At 34.7% G+C, this 27,079-nt stretch overlaps 1 protein-coding gene across 1 annotated transcript in view; it reads left to right on the top strand.

Annotated features, from left to right (window-relative positions):
* DIAPH2 (diaphanous-related formin 2) overlaps window positions 1-27,079 on the top strand; it is a 195,346-nt gene that overhangs the window by 140,950 nt on the left and 27,317 nt on the right. The window contains exon 27 of the mRNA XM_009997260.1: window positions 5,349-5,444. Within this exon, the coding sequence (XP_009995562.1) occupies window positions 5,349-5,444 (96 nt within the window). The remainder of the gene's footprint in view (window positions 1-5,348; window positions 5,445-27,079) is intronic.

The raw sequence follows: 27,079 nt of genomic DNA, 5'->3' as shown, positions 1-27,079 counted from the left end.
CCTGCTGAAGTAGACATTGAACATTGTGACATTTTCTGAAAATGAGTCATGTGCACACTTCAAAAATTGTTTTCAGTAACCTGCTGGTACAACGAAGCACATTGTTTGTCTTTCTATTATCTTTGTGTAAGGCTGAGATCAGGTTATCATAAACAATGCGATTAATTGGTATGTAAGCAAGGATTTGCCTTGTTAACTGACATGAAGTATAGGTTCACTTATCAGTTACTGTACTAACTTGTTGTCCTTGAATTAAAAAGGTAAACAATAATGAGATTGTATTCTAGTGCAAAACAACAAGGAAGGCTGCTTCCTGAAAGTATTTATTATGCATGCAAAATGCATTTAGCAAATCAATAACATGCAAATATATGAGAACACAAAAATGCACTTTCCAAAATACACTGAAAACTAACTTATGAATAAAAAGTAATGATAATAAGTTTATAGGGGACGTTTATTCGACTTATGAAAAGTACTTAAGTTCACAGCAAAATAGGGTAGTGCAAGGTCTGACTAGAAGTATAATTTTGAAAGCGTTTGGAGAAGCAGGCAGGTAGACAGAATGTGTGACCTATTGGTGTCTGGCCCAACTCTTTCAGTAAGTGACCACATTTATGAAATAATTCCTGGAAAGCTCCTGTAAACTTCTGTCCAAATGGCTGTGCAAAACTTATGTTTTTTATTAACTTAGAGTAGCTTACAATGTGTGTATTTGTAATATTAAGACTACAAGATGTTTTGCAAAGTACATGAGAGGATTACCTTTACTGGCAAATGGAAATGCAGTAAATTTATGGTTATGTTATAATCTTCATCTAGTCAGTGCAGACAAATAAAAGGGAAGGCAGCAAAACACTCCAGAAACAAGAACATGTTCCCAGGGCCTCTGGGAGCCTTAGCTGAAGAAACCAAATAGATAGGAGTAGATCATGTTTTGGATGCATTATGGGGTCAACTTCATAGTGGCTTCAAGTGAATTGCAGTTTCTGAAATCCATTTTCCTGGACTTTAAAAGCCTAACCTATTTTGTTTCATTCAACCATTAATGGTGCTACTTCATTGATTATCTTTCATTTAAGAACAGTAGTTGTTATTGTTGTGGGGTTTTTTTATTCTAATCAAAATAGACTCCTTTCTAGTGTAAACTGAAAAAGCAGTTATCATGAGGGTCCTGAAAAAATCTGCCAGAAGGTAGATTATCTTCTAGCAGGTTGGAATGTACCTTTTCAATAGGTAATAATATGCTGATGGATAAAGTAAAATGTGTGCAGGAAATGCCATAAAAAGAAACTTAAATTGGTCTCACCAAGTTTCTGGTTCTTCCAACCTAAATCAGAAAGTTAGATTTCTGAATGCCTTGTCCAGTATGTACTGAACATTTTGAGCTGGGAAACCTGTGACTATTTATTTAGTGATTGGAAATATAGCTGACATTTGGGGGCAATGTTTAGATGAAAACTTTTTGAAATACACTTTAAGACCTTACTTAAATCTATTATTTCTTTGTGTTCTGTAATAAGGAGGAGGGAAGCTAAAGTATTTCAATACTTTTACTAAAAACAAAAAATCAATAAAGAAGTTTAATATTATTTTAACAATTCTCTTAAAAATAGCTCATAAGAAGTGAGCTTGACTTCGTGGAGTTTGATACTTGTCTTCTTGCAGATAAGAACATATTTTCAGGACAAATAAGTATCACTGTTTAGAGGAGAGAAACTAAGAACTCCCATGAAGTTGAAATCAGAGCTAGCCCCTACCACAGAAGTGAGTACAAGAATGCCTGCTGAATCAGAGGCAACCCAAGAAGTCAAATAATACCATCTTTATACAAAATCTGTGAAAGAGCTCTGATCTTAGGCACATTTTCCATTCATGGTTCAGGTTAGTCCCTAAACAGAGCATTACTGCCACGTGTGTTTCAGCATTGCTCCTTTAACTGCAAGAATGACTTCAAGAGCCATGTAGGCTACAACAGACTCAACACATTTCAGATTCCAGTATGAAAATTTAGAAGCAATTATGTAAAAAAATAACACAGGACAGTAAAATGTGTTGTTAGGCTTTTCCACTAATTCATCCTAAATGTTTTCCTGTTTGCTGCCATACCAATGCAGCCCTCTCTTGGGGAAGTTATGTGTTAGGATGAGTTTTGTCTCATGGGATTTTACAGATTCTAAGCACAGAAAGAAGTTGTCATACTTCTTTTCAGGGGCTGCTTTATGTAGTCTAAAAAAATTGTGCTGCCTTAGGCATTTTTTATTAGAATCTACTCCCCTGGTTATTGTAAAGGCTTTTCCACTTGTGATTTGTCTTCTGTGAATGCTGTAATCAAGCTTGAGTGCCACTGCTGCTGGAAATGAGATTGGTAATCATCATTGTTTCTTTGGTCACCTCTTTATATTGGAGTCTCTTGGGTCATTTCCCACTGAAGAGATCCTGGCTTGCAGCTGAAGTGACACATGCCCATTCTATTTCTATTATTTTCATTTGTTTCCAAATCTTATGCATGTTCTGATCTTATCTTCCAAAATGGTTTTATTTCCTCTTTGTATGTCAACTGTTGTTATGGCACATCCACTAATCAGATTTTCAGAAAAATTCGTCTGATAACCCCTCAAATGTTCAAGTTTCCTAGCTATAAATGGCTTTTTGTTGTTACTTAGCCAGATATTTTACTAATGACCTTTTTTTTGCACCTTCCAGTAATGAATTAAGCAGCCATTGTATCAAATGCTGAAGACCAGATAAATGAGAGAGAGAACTTTTCTAACCAAATTCAAACCAGACTCCAAGTGCTAAACTAAACCTGCAATGGAATATTAGCAGGGCTTCTGGTTAACACAATTAATAATGATTAAAAAAAAATTTGCCTGTTGAGTTCTGTTTAATACTTACAGTGAAACTGGGTCTTTGCTAAGGCTAATCAAAGGCTTGCAGAGCCAGTCATGAGATGGAAACAGCCTGCAATTGTATTTTTTTTACATGCATGTGTACATTTGCTGTCCCTTTAATGTTTGGGACCAATTTGGAACAGAAGGAATGAGGAAGAAAATTACTTGTTCCAGGTGAAACTCCTATCCTTTTGTATAAAGAAAGATATATAAAAGAAAAAAAGGACTATGTATTTTATTTCCACTGACAATTCCTTTTGGAAATAAGTTTCTCAGTTTAGAAACTTCTGATAGTGTTTTGTCTTTGTTTCATACTTGTGTCTGCAAGTTGCTATAGGTAGTATTAAAACAAGGCAAATCAAGGAGATAGGTGAAGTACCTCAGCAATAACTGTGGGGAAAGGCTGAAATTTCTATTAAATTTCGTTTATGAATTTTAATGAAGGCTAACTGAAAATGCAGTTCTTTGTCCAGTTCCCACTTAATCACTTGACAACTCTGATTAATACACAGTGTTCAGATCAGACCTGGCACAATTTTTACCTGGAGTTAAAAATCTCACTGCTATTTTCTATAGCTTCCTTAATTCATGTCTTTATATTGTATGTTTTGATATTCCCAAAATAGTGGGTTTTAGCAGATGCTGTAATTAGCAGGTAGAGTAGCATATTCAGCAGAAAAGAAGTGGAAGACTGCATAAACATTTATGAAATATTGAAGGATTTTTGCCTTTGAATAAACTCACACAATTTTTAATGAAGATAAAATTAATTTTTCTATGCATAAAATATTCTAACATATTAACTATTTCTGTCAATTACAGTGACATTCATTAAATGTTTCAGACCAACTTGGTGTGTATTAGTTTGGTGAAATTGTATTCACAGACCTTGGATTTAGAAAATAAATTTAATATGAAGCCAAGGATAAATCAATGAATAAGCGTGTGTAGGATAAGGAGCACAAATAAAAATAGTTGTTATATGCTTTAGACAAGATTCTTGCCATGTATACTTGAGTGTGAATCGAGAGAGGCTAATTTATTTATTTCGCAGAAGCTTAATTTTTTTAATAATTTCAAATGGAATGTAATTAAAACATATTTCAGAATGTTCTGCTGGTTGCTATTCTTGCTCTGTTCCCTTCCATCTACTATTGGAGAGAACTTTATATATGTGTTTTATATTATACATAATGGCTTGAATTACGTTGATGTATAATTTAAATTTACAAAGTAGCTAAACTGATCATCACAATGTAGAAATTTGAACCAGGTACTGGTGTAGGATTGGTGTGCTCTTATGTCAGGTCTAGATTTTGTCTTAACTCTAAATGTAATAGAGAACCAGGGCCAAATACCTTTTGTATCAATAAGCTGCTTTTAACTTGAACCTTTGGAAGCTTGAATGTACATTTAACCTCCTACACTTTGTGAGTCAGAAGTATTTTATGGTAATGTAAATCTTTTCCATAAAGTAATTATCTTCCCACTCTGTGATGGGGAAATTTGTATTAACTTGAAGTCTCGGAGATGTGAATTAAATGTAAACCTACCTGCAGAGTCTGTATTTTAGTTTTAACACAGATGGGAGCAGAAAAAGGGCATCCATCAGTAGTTCTGTAACATTGCAGTTTTCAGCCTCTAGTTTTCATGCTGTTAAATGCTGTTATCAGTTATTGCTAAGAGACTGAAATGCAAAGCAAGTTCAAGATTTATATTTGTAAAAAGGAATTAATTGTTCTTCCTGATTTGCATAGTGCACAATCAAGTCCAGGAGTTTAAAGGCTACAGGTTAGCTTGGATATTACAGAAACAATAGAAAGATTTAGCAAAAATAAAATTCAGTTTTTAAGGAATGTTTTGCCACTTTCACCTTCTGAGTCTATCTTCTTAATTCTTTCCTTCCCCTACCTTAAGATCATCCACGTTACACTGTTACATGTGTAATTTATGGCATATGTATCCTTGCATGTCATCTAAATAATCTGTTTTTTCACGGGTTTAATACATCATAAAGAAAGGAGGCAACCTATAGTTGTAGAACATTTAATGTTGTGCCAGTCAACCTCATCAGATTTTCAATGTGCATTGATTAAACCAAGAGAGATGACCTGTTTCTACTTCAAAAAAGTCTTAAAAGAATTTAACAGTGAAACAGCAGTCATTCAGCAGCTCTTGTCTATCTGCATGCTGAAGATGTCATTAATAAAGCACAAGATAAATCTCTAAGTTGAAAGAGCAGCTGAATTGGCATAAGTTTTGTTTAATAGAGCATCATAAGCAAACTAAACATTGATACCTGAAGTGTGACAGCATCTGCTACATGAAAATGTGTATGTCTTATGTGGAAGTGTTACGTAAACTTGACAACCCCTTTTTTTTTTTTTCCCCTCTTTTCTAAAGTCTGATTTCAATTGCTCTGAGATTAATACTGGTTTTGTCCTATTCTGTCAGAGGGTGATGAGACGGGAGTGATGGACAGTCTGCTTGAAGCCTTGCAGTCAGGAGCAGCATTCAGAGATCGTAGGAAACGAACACCAAGAGCACAGGGTAAGATGCTTTTTAAAAACTTATTTACGAACTGAATGGGCAAAAGTCTTTTTGCAAAGATCTACCAACAGTTTTCACTGAGCTGCTGCAAAAACTCAGTGTGCTCTTTGCGATCACTCATTTTTTTTTACGTGTTAGCTCTGTCTTCAGATAATGATGGGCTCTAAGACATGACAGGAATTCCTCTTGTGTTTGAAATGGCATTTAACACATTGCTGCACAAACTATGTTTGTCTTAATCTTTAAAATGACAAGTATAAATAATATAGGTGGCGCTGTGAAAAATAGTAGCTTCTTACAGCACTAAGAGTTTGGGCATACAGCCAGTAGACTTTTTCAAGCACTTGTCTTAGATGGTTTGGTGGGAAGCTATAGCGTGTCATCATAAAAAGTCAAATTATATTAAAGTAGCTTCACTTTCTCAAGTGACACAATAACGTTGTACTGAATTGAGTCTGATTTGCTGTTTTGGCTGAGTAATTATTGTCTCCTGCAAATTTGGTTTTGAGAAAAAACTAAGCAACTGCACTGTTTTCTCTATTCGCTTCTCTGCTTATGATATGCCAGTTGCATATGGTTTGTGAGCTGCATTTACTTTTCATCAAAGCTCATAGTAGTATATTATATTTTGCAATTTTTCATTTAAAATGTCTTACAGTTAAAAATAGAGTCTTAAAAGTTTACAGAACTAAAAATTATTTGGCATAAAATCAAAAGCTTATGTTGGGTATGTGCTGCTAAAGGTTTGGCAAAATGGAGTTGTTTTATTTTATTGGTAAACCATTTATATCTACTTCATCCTCAATTAGTCCAGGCTTAGATTGATTTTGGCTGTATATTTTTTTTAGAGGAACAGAAGAGTAAAGGCAAATTCAACTACCCTTTTTCATTTAGCTAGCAAAGGCAGTATATATCTATTTTTTTATTTGCCATATGCTTAATCTTATGGAAAAAATAAAAATAAGTTAACATAATTTGTTCACACTAGGAAATAAATTCTGCTACATTTCCAGTATAATTCTTAATTCAGAGCTTGTTTCTGCTCTCACACCAGAACTCCTCGATCAAAATATACTTTTATCTATAGCTTGAGAAATAACAGTGGGAGAGGTGGTCTCTTTGTGTTGTGGCTTGAGGAAAGATTTGTTACCCAGAGGTGACAAAGAAAAGTTTCACAGGGACCAGAGGAGATGGCACAAAATCTGCTAGAGCTGAGAAAGCCAACAAGATGACAGAACCCAGGTCCAAAAACAGGGTCTACTGCAAAAATAGTGGACAGAGCTAACTGAAACTTCATTTTATTTCTCTTCTGTTTTATATAGTCATTTGACTTCTGTCTGTTTGAAATTTCGTTGTATCAGTTGAGATTCTAGTGGGGTGTGGCTCTTAAGGGGTTGACTGTCTCTGGGGAGATTTCTGGAAGAAGAGATCTAGGTAATCCATTTCCAAGCTCTGGACAACTGTAACTCTTATCATAAGACCATTATATAAAGTTTTAAGGGGATAGCTAAAAATTTAGACAAGAGACAAGAAATGTTAGTCCCAGGCTTTGACATCTCTAAGCAGTGACCTAAATAATTAAAAAATAACAGGGACCGTATTTACAAACTTCTCTCCTTAAAAAATTGAAGGGACAGTGACAGTTTTGTCATAGGTACCATCAATAGACTCTAAGTGTTATGCAGAGTTGCATCCCATGTGATTTTAGCAGCTAACTCTGTGCCTCCTATAGTTCAGTGGAAAGAAGAAAAAGTAAATACAAGCTACGGGAAGAAATAGTTGAGGTATTTTTGAACTTGCTGGATCATTTGGTTGTGATTGGCAAACACACAGAAATGGTGCAGTGCTGTCTGTGCACTGTGCACAACATAGGAGTTTTCTGCACATTTTTTATAAGTTTGCTGCACTGTCTCTGTAGTCAGCATGTATTCCTAACGGTGGGGGAAAAGTAAAGTGCTGTTGTTTTGAAAGTTACATTTACACAGCAGTTTCTAGCTTGAAGTTTGCTTCATAATCATAGTGCTTTGAGAGGAAAAATTGTTTGCTGCCTGTTTCTACACAGATTTCATTTTTTGTGTGTCATTTGTGGCTGGTAGTTTAAATGTGGTGAGAAGAAAAAACTGTTACTTCATCTTCCAAAAATGTACTTGTTTGGTTTTTTTTTGCAAGTTTGCTGATATTAGAATGAGAGTTTCGTAAAGAATGGTGTTAGGTGGCATTCATCACAAGATACCACTTTAAAATGTGTGTCCAGCACTACTATTTTACCAATTATCTCTGACCTTTTATCCTGGCCTTGGGGTGTGATATAATTAAAGATGACTGATTCAGGAATATTTTCTCTTTAGTATGAGTTGAAGCAAATTTCTGCACAGAGCTAACTATTCTGTTAGAGTTCTTTTTTTCTAAGTTGCTAATTTATTTGCCATGGAATTTTTTTTTTTTTATTTTTTTTTTTTCAGAATGTTAATAACTAGGGTCTTCTATATAGCCAAACTATTTCAACTGCAGTGGCAGTATGTGCTATTGTTTCTTTAGTCTTTCACCACTGGGATAGCATTGCTTTAAGAAACATGCATGCAGCTTCTTTCTGTTTTAGATTGCAGTGTAAAGTATATTATGAAGTATTTAATGTAGTTTGTTAGTACACATTTTGAGTTTTTTACCCCATGCATCAAAATCAAATCAGAACAGTGAGATGGTTAGTAAGGAACTTTTCAATTTGACTTTATTGAGAGTTGCTACACTCTCATTACTATATCCATATTAACAGTACACCTTGAGAATGAAAGGGAGAGAATGAACCTCCCTTGTTGATATTCAATGTGTAATTTGAATATTTTATGTAAGCCGTCTGAAGGGCTGCCACCACTTTATCTTCTGTAAAATAAAAAGGAATTGAGGCAATGGAATATTACTGCTTTTCAGTGATGTCTGATAATTTTCAGGTGATTCAGATGCTTCCTTAAAAACATGTTTTGCTTAAAAAAATTGCAAAGTAGGTGCATATTTTTCATTGAAGTTGATCAGAATTTTAGTAAAATGCTTGTAGTTTTAGGAATTTTGTCTTCCACTTGAAGACATAACTGTGCTTACAATTAAATGTTGACTTCTATGTTTACATTTGCATTGATTGTATTAAATAAATTGAGAGTTAGGTTTCTGGGTGCACAGTCCTTATTTACCTGAAACACATTCCAATAAAAATCTTCAAAGTGTATCTCCTCTACTGAAAGCATAATGAATCATTTTGTATGTGACAGTTTTGTAAATAAATGGATATTTGACATGTTTATGTCTGTCTGTCAATTAATGAGAAGGTTTTTCAGTGTTAAAATCCAAAAATATGCTAAGTACACTTTTAACAGACACGATTTGTGCTCAGCTAAAATGGTGCTTGAGTAGTCTTGTTTGCTGTCTTCAGTTGGACAGTGTGTCATTGCTTTTATTATTAAGGATCTTTTATGAAGGTAGAAATACTCATAATTAACTACAAAAATTCTAGTCTCAAGTTTAAAAAAACATTATGTATTTTAAGTGCATTTGGTCATCTTTTTAAACATCCTGTGGTAAAGAACTAATATTCCTACTGTGTTCAGCTACCATCTCTAATTTTTTGGTATTGCACTTATAGAAGCTGACTGTTTAAAAGCATGCTTTGCTACCTCAGTTATATAGTAGAAGTTTTTTGGAAGTCAGGAATGTTGGACTAATGAGACATATGATCCAAGTGCTTCAAAGTTATCAAAACTATAGTAGGAAGAGCTAAACAAGGATCACAAATAATAAATTTACTGGTTTTGCCATCAAGCATTGTTGTGCAGTTTAAGTTTGCTTTTATTGCCAAATATAAATACAGGTTGTATAAGGAAAGTCTATTTATAGTACCATTCAAATTGAGTCTCAGCAAATTACTTAAGTCCAGAAAGCACCTTAAACAGTCCCCAAGCTATTTAAAAATAGCTATTTGTGGCATAGTCTGTTTTTACTGTGTGTGCATTTTTGGCTTATGATTTTTGTAATTAAAGGAGTAATATTAGATAATATATCATTCTGGTGGCTTAGCATGAAAGCAACAGCTGTAGTATGTGGAGGTTTTACTTGCCATTTTAGAGGAATGCTACTTATAAGCAGGGTAAAGAAAAAGTGGGGGAAAAGGAACTAAAGCATACTTCAACCTCCAACCCCCTTAAATTGGGTTATCCAGGTTTCTAGATGGATAATACCAATACCCTTGAGCAAGAAGAGACTGAAAAGGCTCTGGAAACACCTTATGACCAATAAATGTACGGACATAAAGACAAAAATTTGAGAATTATATGCATTTAAATGGTCAGTTTCACTTGTGTTATTGTATTAATTACCCTTCTCTGGGGTAAGTATTGGAAGATTCTGTCTTTCAAATTCATTCTCTGTTCTTTGTATGCATGAGATAGTTCTCCTGTTGACACTGTGTAAAGTACTTACCAATGTTTGGTAAACTAGACAGAGGTAGAGAAGTGCTCTTGTGAACTTTATCCTTTGCAATATATACTGTTGCTCTGCCTAATTCTAAGTTGTTACTTGTAATTTTATTTTATTTTTTTTCTGAGGCAAGGATTTTATCTGAATAAATGAAAAAGTACCATGAAATGGCAATAGCATAAACACATTCCAAAAAATGTCAAAAAAAATGGTGCAATATAGTTGTTACTAATTGCATCCTAGACTGTAATTCATTTAAAGCCTTTATTGCCTTACAGAAAGGTAGGGAGGGGCACGTGCCCCTGGCTTTTATTAGGGTAAGCGCCTCAAAATGTGCTTTGGTGTAGCATGAAAAGTATTCTCTGTAAATCCTTCTGAAAAAGTGTTAGATAAAATGATAAACTGAAAGTGTCAGAAAAGCTTTCAAGTTTAGCAATTTTAAAAATCAGTACTGCTGTTACTCATCAAATTGTCCTAAGATCTCAAAATATAAAGTTCAAATTATTTTGTGATACAAGGCACAGCAGAGTGCCTGTTTCCTTTTGAAGTAAAAACACATTGTCCATGAATTATGAGAAGTACATGGCAATTTTGAGGATTATTCTGCAGCCTTGTGGCATTTGGAAGTTACATCATATATAGTAACTGGGCCTATGCCAGCCAGCTGAAAGACTGGGACAGTTGCTTCAGACAGTGAAACTGTAGTATTTATTTCTTTGAAGTTGATTTTATCTGTTTCATCATAAGATGTAGAATCATTGAAGTATAGAATGGTTTGCCAGTGTCTCACCACCCTCACAGGAAATAATTTCTTCCTAATGTCTAACCTAAATCTACCCTATTTCAGTTTGAAACCTTCTCCAGCATTCCTGAGGCCCCTCAAGTACTGGCAGGCTGCTGCAAGGCCCTCCTGGAGTGGACAGCTATAGAGTTCATGCAGAGTGTATATTATGGAGTTTCTTTTTTATGGAGTTGATTTGACACAGTCACATCTGAAACTCTTAGAAGCCTTTTTGAATTCCAAAAGCCTTTTTAAATGTCATACATTGTGAAATGGATTTTTAGAACTAGAATAAAGCTTTTCTGAGAAACAGAGAATTGTTCAGAGTAATGAGCCTCTCAAAAAGAGTAATTCAGGAGGAGTCTGCCAAGCTCACATGATAGAATTTTGCATGATTTGGAAGTCACCCCTAATTCTGTGGGGTTTTTTAGTGGTTTTTTTTTAAATTCACACTGAATCTGAAAACTGTTCTATTTTGATGAGATATGTCTTGCTGGATGGTGAGGCCTATAATTCTAGAGATGGATAGCTGAGTTGGCTATAGCTGTATGCAATAGCTGAAGTTAGAGAAACTACTTTTACACAAAGAAAGGAAATTCATGCATTCATTTACCAACTACATGGGTAGTAATGAACAATATGCAAGACTAACTTAATTTGCATTTGGTCATTTGGATTTTCTTTGTCAGCACTGATATCATGCAATTATTGTGAAACACTTCCATTTGAAAAGTTTTGTGGTGCAGTACTGTTTACTGAGGTAATGCACATTAGCTTTAATATTTTAATATATGTACATAATGAATGTGAAGGAAAGGAAAAAGATCAAAATCACTGTTGCAGTGTATGACTTGGTAGCAGATTAATGTAACTGACATTTGGTCAAAATGGTTATTTTGCAGATAGGGATGCTTTCTGTTCCATCCTGTTCTAGGCATGTAGTGTAGAACTGACAGTCCTCTGACCTCAGCACAGAGAGAGTCTCCCCAGGGTTTTTGCTAGTGGTTGTTGTCCTGACTGGAACAACTTAATTAGTTTATTTTCTGCAAAGACAATATTCACCCTACCTGGTTATAACTTAACAGAGCAAATAATAGAAATCCTGATTTTCTTCTTGCATTATCAAGAGAAAATGAGATTCTGTGCTCACCATACCCAAATAATAGCATTTAGTTATGAAGTACTGATACTGTCTCAGCAATAGACACATTAGTAGTTAGGCAGTAATGCTGTTGTGTGTAAAGCCAGAATCTCAGTTGCTGTGTATGACTATAACTCTTTACTTCAGTGGTGGTTTTAGTTTAGTTATCAGTGACAGGTTAATTAAGGATCTAAGCCAGGGTGATGGACTTGAAAATGCAACCCACCAACTTTGCTAGTTTGTTTTTTTTAATACTGTTCTCTGTTTACTTTTATATTTTACGTCCTCAGTTCTCAAAATAAAAAATAAATCAAAGTGACTTGAACATCTTAGGACAGCAAAGCTGGTGAAGGGCCTAGAGAATCAATCTTATGAAGAACTCTTGAAGGAGCTGGGAATGTTTAGTTTGAGAAAAAGGAGGTTGAGGGGAGACCTCATCAGTCTCTACAACTCCCTGAAAGAGAGGTTGGTGGTGGTCTCTTCTCACAGGTAATTAGTGACAGAACAAGAGGGAAGGGCTTCAAGCTGCAACATGGGCGGTTTACAATGTACATTAGGAAAATTTTTTTCATAGAAAGAATGGTCAGACACTGGAACAGGCTGCCTAGGGAGGTGGTTGAGTCACCATACCTGGATGTGTTTAAGGGTCATTTGTTTGTGGTGTTGGTGGATATGGTTTAGGGGAGAACTTTATAGAGTAGGGATGATGGTTGGACTCTGCAATCCCAAGGGTCTTTTCCAACCTGAGTAGTTCTATGATTCTATGATCTTTTCCTTAACCTCTTTCTCCAGCAATTGGTTCATACATTTTTACATTACTTTTTCTGAAGTACTTTTGCCCTTTCAATTACAGTAGGTTCTCAATGTTTTACACTTCTTATCTGAGGAAAAGTTTTTTAATAGCAGCATAATGGATTCCTGCCCCACCTTCCTGTGTTTTATTGTAGCCAATGATGGGTTTTAAAGGAGGGTTTGGGGGGTATTAGTCTGTGTTCATTGTGTTGTCTTTATCTGAAAGCTCTCTTTAGAAGTGGGCACTACTCCCTCTTCCATCATTTAATAGCTGAGTAAACAAATGCCTTGATTCTGCTGTCTATCGGAGCTAGCTGCCCTGGCACTAGTGCTGAAAGAGCAGTCTTGCTCTGGCAGCTTATTTTTTTTTAAGCTTGTGATAAATTCAATTATTCAGTTACACTTTGAGGCTAGCCCAAACCTTTATTTGACACTCTAGAGTGTCTGTTCTTTATGCAACAAGCTGTATGTAAGTCCAGATTCTACTGCAGGTAAAAATAGGCTGAACAGCCAGCCACCTACGAGTCAGTTTTCTAGATGCTGTTTAGATTTGGCAAAGGCAGCGCTGATCCCAGCCCAGCAAAGATCTTTGGTGGCTCTGGAATGATGCACTGACACAGCTGTGTTGCCTTCTCAGTGACCTGCAGTGTCACAAAGGCAAGTTTATCTGTCTGGAAAAGATTCAATAGGAATTTCTTTCATTTCTTTCATTTTCTTTATAGCAGGTGAAGGAGTAAAAAAGATCTTGTATGTGTATCAAGAAATTAAAAGCATGAGGTGAAGTACTATCCTTTTTTATAGATCTTTTAGGAATCCTGAAATTACATTTGCATATAAGTTTTATTATGGCTTCTTAGCATGGAATGATGCTTTATAATAATAATGCACTATAATATACTACAGTGGAACTATAAAAATATTTCAGCAGTATTCCTAGTTTAATGCATTTTTGTATAGAGAAATACCTGGAATAAAAATCCTGAAATATTCAAGCTAGATAAAACTGTGTAGTTCTTGGCTATCTAGGGAAACATTCAAAGTACTGATATGTTTGAGGACAGACTTTTTAGTTGGGGTTGTTGCAGTAGAACAAGGGATAATGGTTTTAAACTAAAAATGAGTTTCATACTAGAGAGAAGGAAGAATTTTTTTTTACAATGAGGATGGTGAAGCACTGGCACAGATTGTCCAGGGAAGTGGTAACTGCCCCATTCCTGGAAATATTTTTGGTCAAATTGGACAGAGCTCTGAGCAACCTGATCTAGTTGGAGATGTCCCTGCACTCTGCAAGGACATTAGACTAGGTGACCTTTAAACATCCCTTCCAACCCAAACTATTCTATGAGAATACAGCATCGTTTTCAATTTAGGAAAAGGCCATATGCAACCTACAACATTCTGACAAAATTTCTTGCTATGCTCTTAAGAAGGTTACGTGTATGTGGGCAATTGCTGCATATTGCACCCTTTTTCCATCTGCAGCAGACCGTGTTTGTATCTCCTTATAGCTTAAGTATCTTTCTAATTATTTTTTTTTTTATATATTCAGCTTGTTCCCTGCATACATTGTTGAGATTCACTGCAGGATGGGTTTGGTGATGTCTTTGGAATTGCCACCTTCAGCAGTTGACTGAACACCTTTTTTATTTAAATCAGCTGAGACTAATTTGAGGGTGTTACTATTTTTCTTATCAAAAGTCTCACCAACAGGGAAGAAAATAAGTTGCTTTTTTTCATAATTTTTGTTTGTTTGTTTTACATACCATTCAATCAGTTTGTATTTGGGAGAGCAGAGCAGTTTAGGTATGTTAATTGATCCTTTATAAACATTGGTCTATTTTATTCTGTTCACTGAATTGTGTAATTCTCATTTAACTTAATTTTTACAGAAGACTGTTTCTAGACCTAATTTCTGATGGAAATACGCTGTATATTTTACAATACTGGTCAAGTTTCAATGTCACTACTAAGTTTTCAATGCAAAAGAGCAAGTTTTAATGTATTTTTACTGTAGTGCAGTGAATGATTAAGCTACTGAAGAGTAGTGTGGCAAATACAAGATCAAAGAATGGAAGTTGATAGACAACAGAAATTATAATGAAAAGAACAATTTGGCTCTGAAAAAGCTGAAGAGTTAAGCTGAGGAAGCAAGCTAGTCTTAATTAGAGTTATAAATAAGATTTTACATGATCTGTGTTATTTTTTTCTATGCTTAAGCCTCTGCTATTTCTATGAAGGTAATTAGAGGCATGTTACCAAAACCCATAATTTGATCTTTATAGGTTATTACTGGTGGATTGTTTTACCCGTTTTTGGGGCATAGGTTTTGTAGTAAGAGCTCAGTCCGAATTCTAGGTACTTCTATGCTTCTAGGAATTTTGGAAAAGAGAAATTTAGGCAGGTATTTAGTATATTGGCAAGTTGTTGGCTGGCTTTATACTAAGATTTTTTGCATCATTCTACAAAGCATCTTCAGCCATTCATTCTTGATATACTGGCCTTAAGAAACTCCAGGTCTGACTTTGCATAGCAGTGCACTTTGTCCGATTACATTTCCTGCTGTTGTACTGCAGGCAAGTTTAAATTTCAGGCAGCATATTGAGACCTGGTCAATCAACATTTTTAACAGAACTTTGTGTCAGGATCCCTATTACATTTTTGAAACTGTAGCACAGGTGGTTACTCTAATTACTGCGTATTACCTTCCACATAATGTAGCTGAGTTGTTACATTTGTAATGTATGTAGTTTCAAAATTGCTCTCTCATCCTAAAAACTGTCAGTGCTAGTTAATTATAAATACATTTCTATTGCTAGGTTGTTTCAGTTTGAGTGTTGTTACATTTTAAAGGGTGCTACAAGTAATGTGATGTTATTTTTTAATGAAGAATAAAAACAGTTGTGAGATATTGATGTAGGTTAATAATAATTCTAATACTCATATGTTTTGAGTAACTAATTCCAAATCATAGAATTGTCCATATTCTATTAAAAAAAAAAAAGACACCAACCTTGAAACATGTAGTATTGTTTAGTTCAAAACATACCACAGAATATAACCTTTGATATGATTTGTTGTGTTTGTCTCAGTACAAGATCTCTGCATATTATGTTCATGTGTTCTTTTTTGGAGGAGAAAGTGAGATAGGCTATAAGATTTTGTGAGAATTTTATAACTAGTATATCTATCAGTGTGTGCATTAGCTCATCCTTCTTTACCCTCTCATGGAAGTATATAGAATTATGATATTTGATTTTTAAAACAGTATACATACTGTAAAGTGTCTTCCAGATAGATGTCTAAAAATAAACAAGGTACTGGGGTTCTCAGTTAGATCTATATTATGTTTATTTTCTCAGTGTTCATTGTGTATTTTTTTCTTTCATTTTCTGCTAATGCACTAAATATTTCTTATATTGTTGTATAGGGTTCTATTTAAACAGTTAGCTCAGGTATGTAAAATTGTACAACAGTGTCTATGTGCCTGTAACTCCACGAATGTATTACTAGGGTGGAATGTCAGCCTTTCTGCTTTTTTTCCTACAAAGTTAAGTTACAAAGAAAAAGAGACATGGCACAGTGAAATAGGGAAAATGTTCCGGGTTTATGACGATTTATTTTTTTTTCATTTTAAAGTGAACAGATTTCCAAAGTAACATAATAGGAAAAAAAATAAAAATCTTACTGACAGCATTTCTGCTGAAGTTTATCTTCCACAAGTGTTTACAGTGAGATTTTTTGGGGGACCTTGGAACTGTAGTAATGTTATTGGTGGCTTGTGACACAGTGCCCAAAGTAAAACGAGTTCATTGCTTCTCAGTGGATGTGTGGATGCTATGGAGGCTGTCAGTCAGACTAAGCACAAAAGAGAATGTATTTGGTTATTTTTTCCTCAGTAAAAGAGGGAGAAATAATCCAACTTTAAGGGAATATACCTTTTTCCTTCTATAATCAAGTTAAATTGCCACCTTAAGTAGCTTTAAACTCTTGCAAAAAATATGGATAAAACAGAATCGGATGGAGGACACAAGATGTCCTTATGACTTTATAGAGCATAGTTTGAGTTTAAATTAATTTGGTCTGACAACAAAACCAAATTTCACCATTATGAGTGGCTGATTAAAATCTAGCAAGGTGTTGAATCAACTGTTTGGAAATTAATGCTTTTCTTACCAAGAAAACTGAATGGTAATTGATGGTTCACTCCTGAAAAAAATTTATCACTTTTGTCAGACATATCTAAGATGCTTCATAATTTCTTTGTGTAAACACTGCTCATGGCCAGGTAGATTTGTCAAGAGCATATTTTATTTTTAAATCATTTTTACTATATGTATAGTAAGAGATATACTACAAGAGTCATTTCTAATGGATAAACACACTGAAGAAACTTAGAATTATGTTTATGGAGTCTATTGAATACTTATTTTTTTGTTGTTGTTGAAATAATATAGAGCATTACTAGGGAATATATATATATATTTGAATATACATTTCAGAAAAAGATACCTGTTCACTGAAGGCACCCATTATTGTTTTTTTAAAGCTGTAGGAATATATAATCCAAGTGAACAGAGTTTTAATCTTTCTGTGTTGTGCTTAAGCTTAGGAAAATCAATTATTTGTAGTTTTGTAGCAGTGAGGGGAGAGAATTTAGGGGTATATATAAGCTTTTAAAAAGCTTTTTTAGCAGTTTGCTGCAATTGCTTTTCTGTTACAGCTCTTATTGTTAGAAAAGTAGTTGAAAGGATGAAAGATTCTAAGACAAAGCAATCCAATGGAACATAAAACCTTTAGAGAAATTGTTCAATCATTGTATGGATATATAGTCCAAGGTCTGCAAAATTTTCTGTAATTCTGGCCATGTAAAGTATAATGGAGTACAAAATTATATCGTGAGAGAGAAAACCATTTTGTACTTTATTTGAGTAGCAGTTGTCAGGTTTTGAAGACATATTAGGAAGGCATGATGCACCACACAAATACATGTATGGGTAAGCCTGTAGATAGGGACTGATGTGAATGCATAGCTGACCTTGTCATTTGTTATTAAGGCCACACTTTTGCAAACAGCACCTGGGAATTTAAATATCCACTGAAACATTTATCTCTTGCCATATGGAGGTAAGATGGTGTGTGTGAGGGAGTGCACATGCACATATGTATAGATTTGCTGGTAAAAATATCCTCAGCAGCTTCAATACACTATAACCCGTTGGGTTTTTGTTTGTCTTCCAGAACAGCAGAAGTGATGTGGGTTTTTGCATTGTAGGCATGTCACAAGAAGATTTAATGTTCAGAGGGCTTTCTGAAATTGCCTGAATGACTGAAGCTTTCCATACTACCAAGATTGTTTCTGAACTGTCACTGCTTTCTCAATGCAGGTCATTAGGTGCCATCCTTTGTACATTTTGTTGTCCTGCACAACTTGGCAAATAATGCTCTGTCATTCCTGTGATTATTTCATACTTGCTTTGTCTTCATACCTGCAGTATTGTTTTCCTTGCAGGATGGATACAACAAGCTCCACTAAATAAAAATAAACATTAGCATTAAACAAATTATTATAGGGCAGGGGAGATGACTAATAAATCATAAAGCACCTTGTGTTTCGTGCTGTGCAATTGCTCTTGAAGCCTCTTAGAGCACCACATTTATTATACTGACTTATAGGCAATTCTTCTCTTTCTTGTGGTAAAGTGACTGATTTTGGAGGGCATTCTGCCCTCCGGATGTCAGGAGTAACATTTTCAACATAATTTTCAGTTCTCTTGTGTGGCTAGAATCCCTGACTTGGAAAAATCTGCTGGCATTTTCAGGAAAGCAAAGCTTTAAATTGTGAGACTAGCCTCCACAAGTAGAGATAAAATTTGACAATTTTTATTTAAAAAAGCAAGCAAACAAACAACAAAGGCACAAAAAATCTTGGTTTAGGGTCTTCAGCTCCTGAAGGTGTTGTCTTGCCCATGTAGTCATTAGCAAACCCAAGAAAATAATTGCAACATGACAGAAATAGTCCAGAATTTGTTCAAGTTTTGATGTCCCTTAAAATTTTCCATGTCACCAAAGCATCTCTCCAACGTAGTTCTTTACAGTTCATTTGTATTGAGAAGCAGAAAAATCAGTGTAAGCTTGGATTGTCATGTGTTTTGTTTTGGAGATGCTCATATAGTGCGGAAAAAAATTTAAAACATCTCAGAGTAAAATGCAAAGGTTTACTCCGTATTACCCCATATTGCTTACCCAGTAGGTGTTTTTCACTTGTTCTTTTTAAATGATGTACACTGGAGAAATTATCCTAATGTTGCTAAAAAGATCAAAACATTTCAGAAGGAAAATTATGGAAAAAGATTCTTATATGTAATTAATATTGATAAGAAGGCAATGTTATCACAAGAAATATCACAGAAGCATAATGTTTTGTGTGGGAAGGGACCTTAAAGATTATTTAGTTCCAACCTCCCTGGAGTTGCAGCTCCAGCTATTAACAGCTTGCGTTTAATACAGAAACAAGTACCACTGTACTTCAGATACGATATAAATTGTTTTAAGGTTATGAGAATGTGCAAAAGTAGTTAAAATCCTGACATGAATTATTTGATTCCAAAACCAGTGACAGAGTGACTGAACCTGAACAGAAGTTCTATATCAAAAAAAAACAAACCAAAACAAAAAACGAACTAATATTTTATCTACAAACCAAATTAACAGCTGGTGCTCTATAAAGATCATATCAGAAATGGAAAGACAGAGTGCTTCAGTTTGTCTTGTTAAAATGAGCTAGATAAACAGCTCTCCTGTGGTTACCAAGCACAGATTTCTGTTTCTTATTTAGCATTTGTTGTGTTTAACCTCTTCCAATATGAACAATTTCATGCCACTGTAAAGTGAAAGATAAACATGTTGCTGTTTCTTAAAAAATATTTTTTATTTTCCAGAAGTGTTTCTGCAGTTTTTAGATATTTTTTCACCAGATTGATCTTACAGATGTGAATATTTTTATGATGTACTTCAAGTGAAATTCCTGTCCCAAATATTTTTTCATTAATTGAAACTTGATATAAAATACAGAAGATACTATAGAGTAAGATGGGTATAAGACTGTATAACCTTTTGAGTTCCACTTTCAATTCTAGTGGAATAAGCTTTTTTTTGTGTGTGTATACCTCTTTGTATGTATATATCTTTCTAGATGTTTAGAAATGTTACTGGTTTTGGTAGGAGGTTAATCTTGAACAACTAGGATTAAAAGGTTGCATTTGCTGTTTTTTTCTGTTGATTTGAGGAATCTCTCTTATAATAGTTTGCTTTTACTATCAGTATTTCAAGTTAAGTAGAGTAAGTTCTGCATTTAGCCTTTTGAAAATTATTCAATATGTATTTACTGTAATGATGGGCTAATTAGTTCAAGTTCACTGAGTTTAGCTAAACGTACAGTGTTTGATTCAGAGAGATAAATCTGCGGTCTGTCAACCTTGTCAGACATAATCCTACTTTCAACATTATCTGACAGGTAGTCAGCCCATCAGGCCTGAGGTTGTGCTCTGAAGCAGCTCATCTCTTCACTCTTGACTAGTTATTTATCTTATGAAGCATAATTCACTACTGGCATATGGAGAGTGGGGAGGACCAAAGGAAATGTTCCAAGCCTTCCTTTCCTTCTTTCATGCAGTATGAAATGGTTTGTAGATGTGTCTGCAATTCACATTCCTGTGTGTCAGGATTCTGTTTCCATGACAAAACACACCCAAACATTATGTGTTTTGGTTACTGTAAAATAAATTCTAGCAAGTATATTTTTGATTTATGTATATTTAGCCGTGCTCTGTTATAAATAAAATCCTGCAAGAAAATTTTGTTGCAAGCAGTTTTTAATATTTTGTGCTTAGCAGGATATTGTGTAATTCCAAAAGATAATCTTTAGAATGTCTTCAAAAGAGAAGTATTCACACTCTTTAAGTAAGTTAATTTGATTCAGCTCGTAATTTCATGAATCTGTGGGTTTTATTTTATTTGAAAGGAAAATTATGAGTTGTTTCTAAATACCTGTTGTTGCTGCAGGCATACAGAAGAGTGAGTTTAAATCATTTACTGAAGACTGTCTCTCTGTCAGTTTGTAGATATCAGTCACTGAAACCAGGGTACTTGGTCTTCAAATTCACATGCTGTTGAAAGGAACATGCCCACTTGGTGAAAGCAGATTTCTTGAGAGAGCATTAAAGTACCCAGCAGCAAACCTATTTCTCAATAAGCTGCTCAAGTGGTTTGATCCAGAAAGAACTTGCTCCTTGGCATAGAAGAGAACTAGTTTTAAAAAAAACCAAATGTCATCTTTAAATTCGCAGAGTTTTCTAATAGTTCCTTATAGAAGTTTTGACATTTTAGCAAAGAAATAAATTGGAAAGGACACAAGGGGAGAACCCTTCTGGTTTATGGTAAAAATGGATTTTGGTTTACAATTAAAATTAAGCAGGTGAATAACCAATCTCAATAACAAATTCAAAGCTTATCCTTTAAATATTTGATGGAGCTATGGGAACATGAACATGAGAATTGAGAACTTCAAATTTGAACATAGCCTTTTTGTTGTCTAACAAATGGTTTAATCTATATTTATGTTTACTATGCATTTGGAGAAGTACATCTTTTTCCCAGAGCATGTGCCATTAATTTGTCTGTCATCTGTTCCAGTCATGGCCAGTCTTTCTACCCCATACAGAAAAGCATTTTCCTTCATTTTACACTGTTATGGGCCAGGCAGCAGTAGAAGAAGCATTTCTATGCAGATCTCAGTCACAATAAAACACTTGTTGATACTAGAAGCTTAAAAAAAAAATAATAATCTAAACACTCTTTTGAAAATACTCAAAACTAGTAGTTTTCTTACAATTGTAGACTGCACAGATAAGAGATAATGTGGACCTCATCATTCTTGTATAAACCCATTTTTTGTCATGAAAACATTAAACTGTAATTTAAACTTCCATGTATGTTTGTACTTTTACTGGGTCTAAGAGACTGGTGCTGTAGGTGTTTGAGTACAGGTGAAGTTACCTCTTACTTATTTGTTATTTTAATGACAATATTAAGTGTTCCTTTTCAAGTGCTGTGTTTTGTTATTAAAATAATGTAAGGCCTCATCCCATTTTCAGCACTGAACTTCTGGATCAGTTCAGTTCGAATATAATGGGGTCTTGTACAGTTCTAAGTTTGCATGCAGGTATGCAGTCCTTATATGCAGAGAAGTGCAAGCTACTTGGTAATGCTGTGTCTGGGGTGGAAAAAAAGGGAGTTTGTTTTTCTTTTAAATGGCAGTCACTCAGTACTGCTTTTGCTGCTGGGAGTCTGTTTGTCCTGCTAGAAGAATCTTGGTCTTTCATGAAGTCTTGTTTCCAGATGTATTTCCAAATGCTATAAAACTTCATTTTACTGTAGCCTCATGCCTTTTAGAGGTATAGCCTTTTAAAGGTCAAGGTAATAATAACATGTATGAAAAAAAATACTAAATAGAATTACCTTTTTGGAAATCAGCTATAGTTTGGTTTTCATAATAGGATTTTAATACTGTGCAGGAATAAAAAGCATAATTGCTTTCTTTGAGTAGAATTTTTCAAGGTGCTGAAATTGCAAAAGCATTCAGGGTCCAAGTCATGTCTTAGCAGTTCTGGGGTTTGGCAGAAAAGTCTAGGAAGCTTGCATAGCTCGTGTCTGCATGATGGCCACTTGGTCCATATGTCCATGGATACCACTAGGTGGTACCATTAAGCCTCCTTTTTTAATATATTAAAAATTACTCGGAATCAAGGAGTGTTTTAAAAGTACCTCAATACAGGTTTATTTAATAATTTTTTTGTGTGTGTGACTGCAGAAATCAATTGCTATGTGCTTGATTGAAATTGTTCTCACTGGAACAATAGTTGTATAGAAAGACTGTATTGCCTAAGATTATATATATTAGCAATAATGCAGACTTCCAGGTGTACTCACTCTGGGATTTTTTGGCTGGGTGTCCTAGTTGCTGTGTAAAATCCACTTTCATAGTATGTAATCAGTTCTCAGAAAAGTAATTCAGGCTTTTAATATAAATTGCAGGTTTTGTACATTTTTTGACCAGTTACGTCAATGAAGGGAAGCACTGGAAATGCATTTTTTAAAAGTCACTTTTTGTATTTTGTTGCTTAATTGTCTTCTTAACAAAACAACAAATGATTCTGCACTGGAACAAATTTCAAACTATAATTGTTAATAATGGATAAGACCTCTTTCCTAGTTTATTGTGTTTGCTTACCTTGACTTATATTTTAGGTATTATACATCAATGCTTTTTGCAGTAATTAATCTTTTAGTGGTGTCATAAGGCCATTCTAATTCTAACTGCAAAAACCTGCAACTTTACTGTAAATGGAGATCTGTTGTGAAATGATGCAACAGCAGAAAAAAAAAAATTGCACCTTGATTAATTATGGAACTCCTGCTAATGCAAACAAGTACAGTTTGTACAGTTTTTCATTGATAAAATTGACTGTAGTAACAGATTAGAAGAAAACTTTTGTATCGATGTTTCCCTGCATCATATTTTCTCTTGTGTCTTTGACTTAGCAAAGATGAAACTTTTCTTCTTGAGATCTACACAATACAGCTGCAGACAGCAGGGGGAAGAGTTGGATCAAATTGCCACTATTACAAACATCTATAAAACTAAACAAAAAAATTTACATAACCAATGACAAATCAAAGCTGAAAGTTCGCCTTGCCTGTTGTCATTCATTGCCATTCATATTTAGAAAGCAGACTGCTGTGATAATTGATTTGATGGTCCAGCTTGAGTGGAAGCACTTCTGGGCATAGCAGGCCTCAGAGATGCCAAAAAAGAAGAAAAGGTGGGAATGAAATAATGCACTACTTTCTCCTCAGAGGCATGTGGCCCAGTTTTTCAGAACAGAAAAACATGCTTTAGAAGAAGGAAGAAAAAAAACTTAGTAACTCAGTAATAAATACAAAAATGACCATATAGCTTCAGTCAGATAAAAATAGGCATTCAAACAGAGACAATGAGTGTACATATTTTGCTGGCAGGTGAATAATGGGAGAATGCTGTGGAAATAATCTGATTTTTAACGGACTCTGTCCAAGGGACTACCTCTTTTGCTGCTTTTTTGTGTAACAGTTTTTAAAAAAAAAAAAGGAAAAAAGAAAAATCCAAACAACAAAAAAACCCAAACAACCCATAAAACAACACTTATTTTATTTTTTTTAAAAAGAGAAATTGATAGTTAAGAGGACAGAAAAGAAAGCAATTACTGAATTTGAAAGGCAATGTATATGCTTGGATTATCTGAACTCCTGTTGAGTTTATTTACTCAAAGGAATAGGTGATAATGAAGCTTGTATCTCTGTTTTTGACTAGGGGGTAGTGTTCACCCATTGCTTCCTGCTGATATGAATAACTTAGGACACTAATGTGCTAGTTGAGGGGAAAAAAGTAGATTAGAAAACTTTTGAATTCAATGCTTGACCTGTTAATCGGGACTGCCAGCTCAACTGTGCACCCTGTCATCAATTTAAAGAACCAAAGAAAACCAGATAAAAGACGTGAGCTATCGAAACACAAAACTAATCAGAACTGGTTTGTCTTTTGAGTGATGCTTATTTACTTGCAAAAATCAGAGTGGTCCTTCAGCTTTGCTGGACTCTTTGTATTCATAGTGTTAAATTTTTTGTACACAGCAAAGCAGAAGTAACTGAAATTTATAAGTAAAGGTTTAAAAAGAGGAGCTTAATGAGGTGGTTAAGTATGTTGCTGTGGGTCATATATGATTATTGCCATCTCTAATTTTCAGTTTGGGGAAATATCTTGCCTGCCTCAAAGAGATAATAAACATGGTGTAAGCATGCAAATATTCTAGACATATAAAGGCAAGTCTGTAAAAGATAGAATAATTTAGGAGACTATTCCAAATTTTCTTATTTGTATGTTAGACTTCAATTCATTTTTTATATGTTGGAAGCAGAAGCTTAGAGTTAGATAATCCATTAAGCATCCAAAACTGGAATAACCCATATGTCAGTATTCCTGTGAATTCTTTCTGGTGTTCTATCTACTTATCTATAAAACTTCTCTTTAAGCATCAAAACACTATATTCAATTTATGGATAGGAAGCTTAGGCATCACATATGGCCTGAAACACTGAGTTATCTACACAGCTGCTTTGAGGTCCTCACTTTTTGTTTGAGGAGAGGAAGGAAAATGTAACAAAATGCATCAGAAAATCTGACACTTCATGAAGATTTAATAAAGAATTGTCTGGTCTTATTCTCTATGTGATTTCTTCCTGTACACATGCAGAAGCAGAGTTTAAGGCACTATTAAATAGTCTACATATCAAATAAACAGATTTCAAAATTAATCCCTTTATTATGATCCAATTTCCATCTCCCTCCCCTGGTGCGAAGAAATGAAGATGTTATCTGACCCTTATAAGGAATAATCACTGTACAAATGTAAAAATTTCTGTCCAGAACCCATGAACCTTTGTGGCTCTAGTGGAGTATTGGCTTGCAATACCAATTCTCTGCCAAATTCATTATCTTTCATCAGTATGTAAGTTACTCTTAGGCAGGTTTTTCTCTTTTTCCTGTACTTGTACTCACCCTTGTACATTTTTCCCTTTTCTTTCCTAGTTGTATGTTGTCTGGCTGAGAAGAAAAGAAAATAGGGTCTAGCTCAGGCAAGCTGAGCTTTTTCAGCTTTATTCTTTTATCATATGTGTCTTGTGAACATCTGTAGTTGTTTTTGCTTGATTGAAGAGTGATGGTGATGAAAGATTTAAGTTTTTACAAGGCAGTGTTTTTAAGCAGGATCCAGCCATGCTGGGATCACTACACAAATTAAATTGGTCACCTGTGATCTATCTGAAATCCTGCCTGTGTAATTTGTATGTGAAATATTTTAATAAATATGTATTTTTGCCTGCAAGAAACCTCATTTTTTGAGAAACCTAGTGACTGTTGAGATACTTTTAATTGTTTTTTTTTAATAATAGTACCACCCCAGTTTAAGGGTCGCACACTTCTGCAGCCAGTCAGTCTTTTAAAATTTGTTCTCCTGCTCTGGTTTTCACTTCTGTTTTTTTACCCTGCTATGTTATCCAGCTGATGGCTGGAAAGGCTTTCACTGCTCTGTAGAAAGCTGTAGGATTTCAAGCATGGTATCTGTTCTGTCTCAAGAATTTTTGGAAAGCTTCAAAACCAATGACAGACTCTGGTGGTATCTTTGCCTTAGTGCCCGAATTCTGCTACCGTTGAACTCGCTCATTCCACTCTGATTTATCTGAAGTTGAGTAAGCTCACAAGATGCAAATTATGCAAATGTATTTCTACCTATATAAGAACACAAATTCTGCATTATGTGGTAGAATAGAGTTGTTGTCCTATTTGGAAGATGATCACATTTTCCACAGACAGAAATTTCCTAGACAGAAATCAATGGTCTAAAGTGTAGCTGCATTTCAACACTAAAAACCTTGCAATCTGGATATGCTGTCAACTACTCGGTGACTAAATGCTTATTAGCATTTTATCCCAAAAGGGAAAACTATCCTTCCTGAAGACTTGTGAAATACTTTAAATTTGGGGGTTTTGTCCAAGTCTCCTTCTTTGGCTTTCATGCTAAAGAAATTTGAAGATAATCTTTCATTTTTTTTGAGGAAGGAAGAAGGGAAGACTTCACAGGAAGTCTAGTTTTTGACAGCTGTTAAAAATTCTTGTATTTTCTGTTAACAGTAAGCAAGAGAATATTCTGTATAGAAAAAATGCTGTATATAGTTGTTGGGTTTTTTTACTATATTCAGTATCACTTTAAAGGGATGTAGGTATTTGAACTGTAGTATATAACTATTTCATTGTTGTTCTCATGAAGGTAAATACCCAGTTCAGAGAAATACTGGCACATCAGACAAGAACTGAAAATTATATCTGCCTACTTAGGTTTGAAGGAAGTGCTGTTTATCTTCTCAAAAGAAAAATCTGAGAAGTCTCAGTTTGAAGGTAGTGGTAAAGTTCGGTGGCAGATGAGATGCTTGTGTTTTCACAGTGAACTAGAGATGATGTAGCAAGGAAGGTGGGACTAGTGGGAATTGAGGAGTTCTGTTTTAGTTATGAAAAATTCATGCAGACAGCTAGAAGGTGAAGGCAAGGAAGAACACTCAGCTGGTGCAGGGAAGTTGCCTGGATTAACCTAACTCTGGATCACTTGTACATCAGTGCTGAGTTACTCTGGATCTGAACCCCAGATAAATTTTGCATTATTCCAAATTTTTTGCATTCTCCTTTGTGTTCGTGGGAAAGTGTGTACTTTCAATGTTTTTGGAGGCATTTTTGACAAATTACTGTATTTCTTAAGCACACAGAACTTGGCCAATTTATTGTAGCTTGAGCTAGGAAAGTGCTTCCTGCTG

The sequence above is a fragment of the Chaetura pelagica genome, unplaced genomic scaffold (genome assembly GCF_000747805.2).
Source record: "Chaetura pelagica isolate M959 unplaced genomic scaffold, ChaPel_1.0 scaffold344, whole genome shotgun sequence".
In the NCBI taxonomy this organism is placed as follows: domain Eukaryota; kingdom Metazoa; phylum Chordata; class Aves; order Apodiformes; family Apodidae; genus Chaetura; species Chaetura pelagica.
This window is presented reverse-complemented; position numbering and strand designations above follow the sequence as displayed.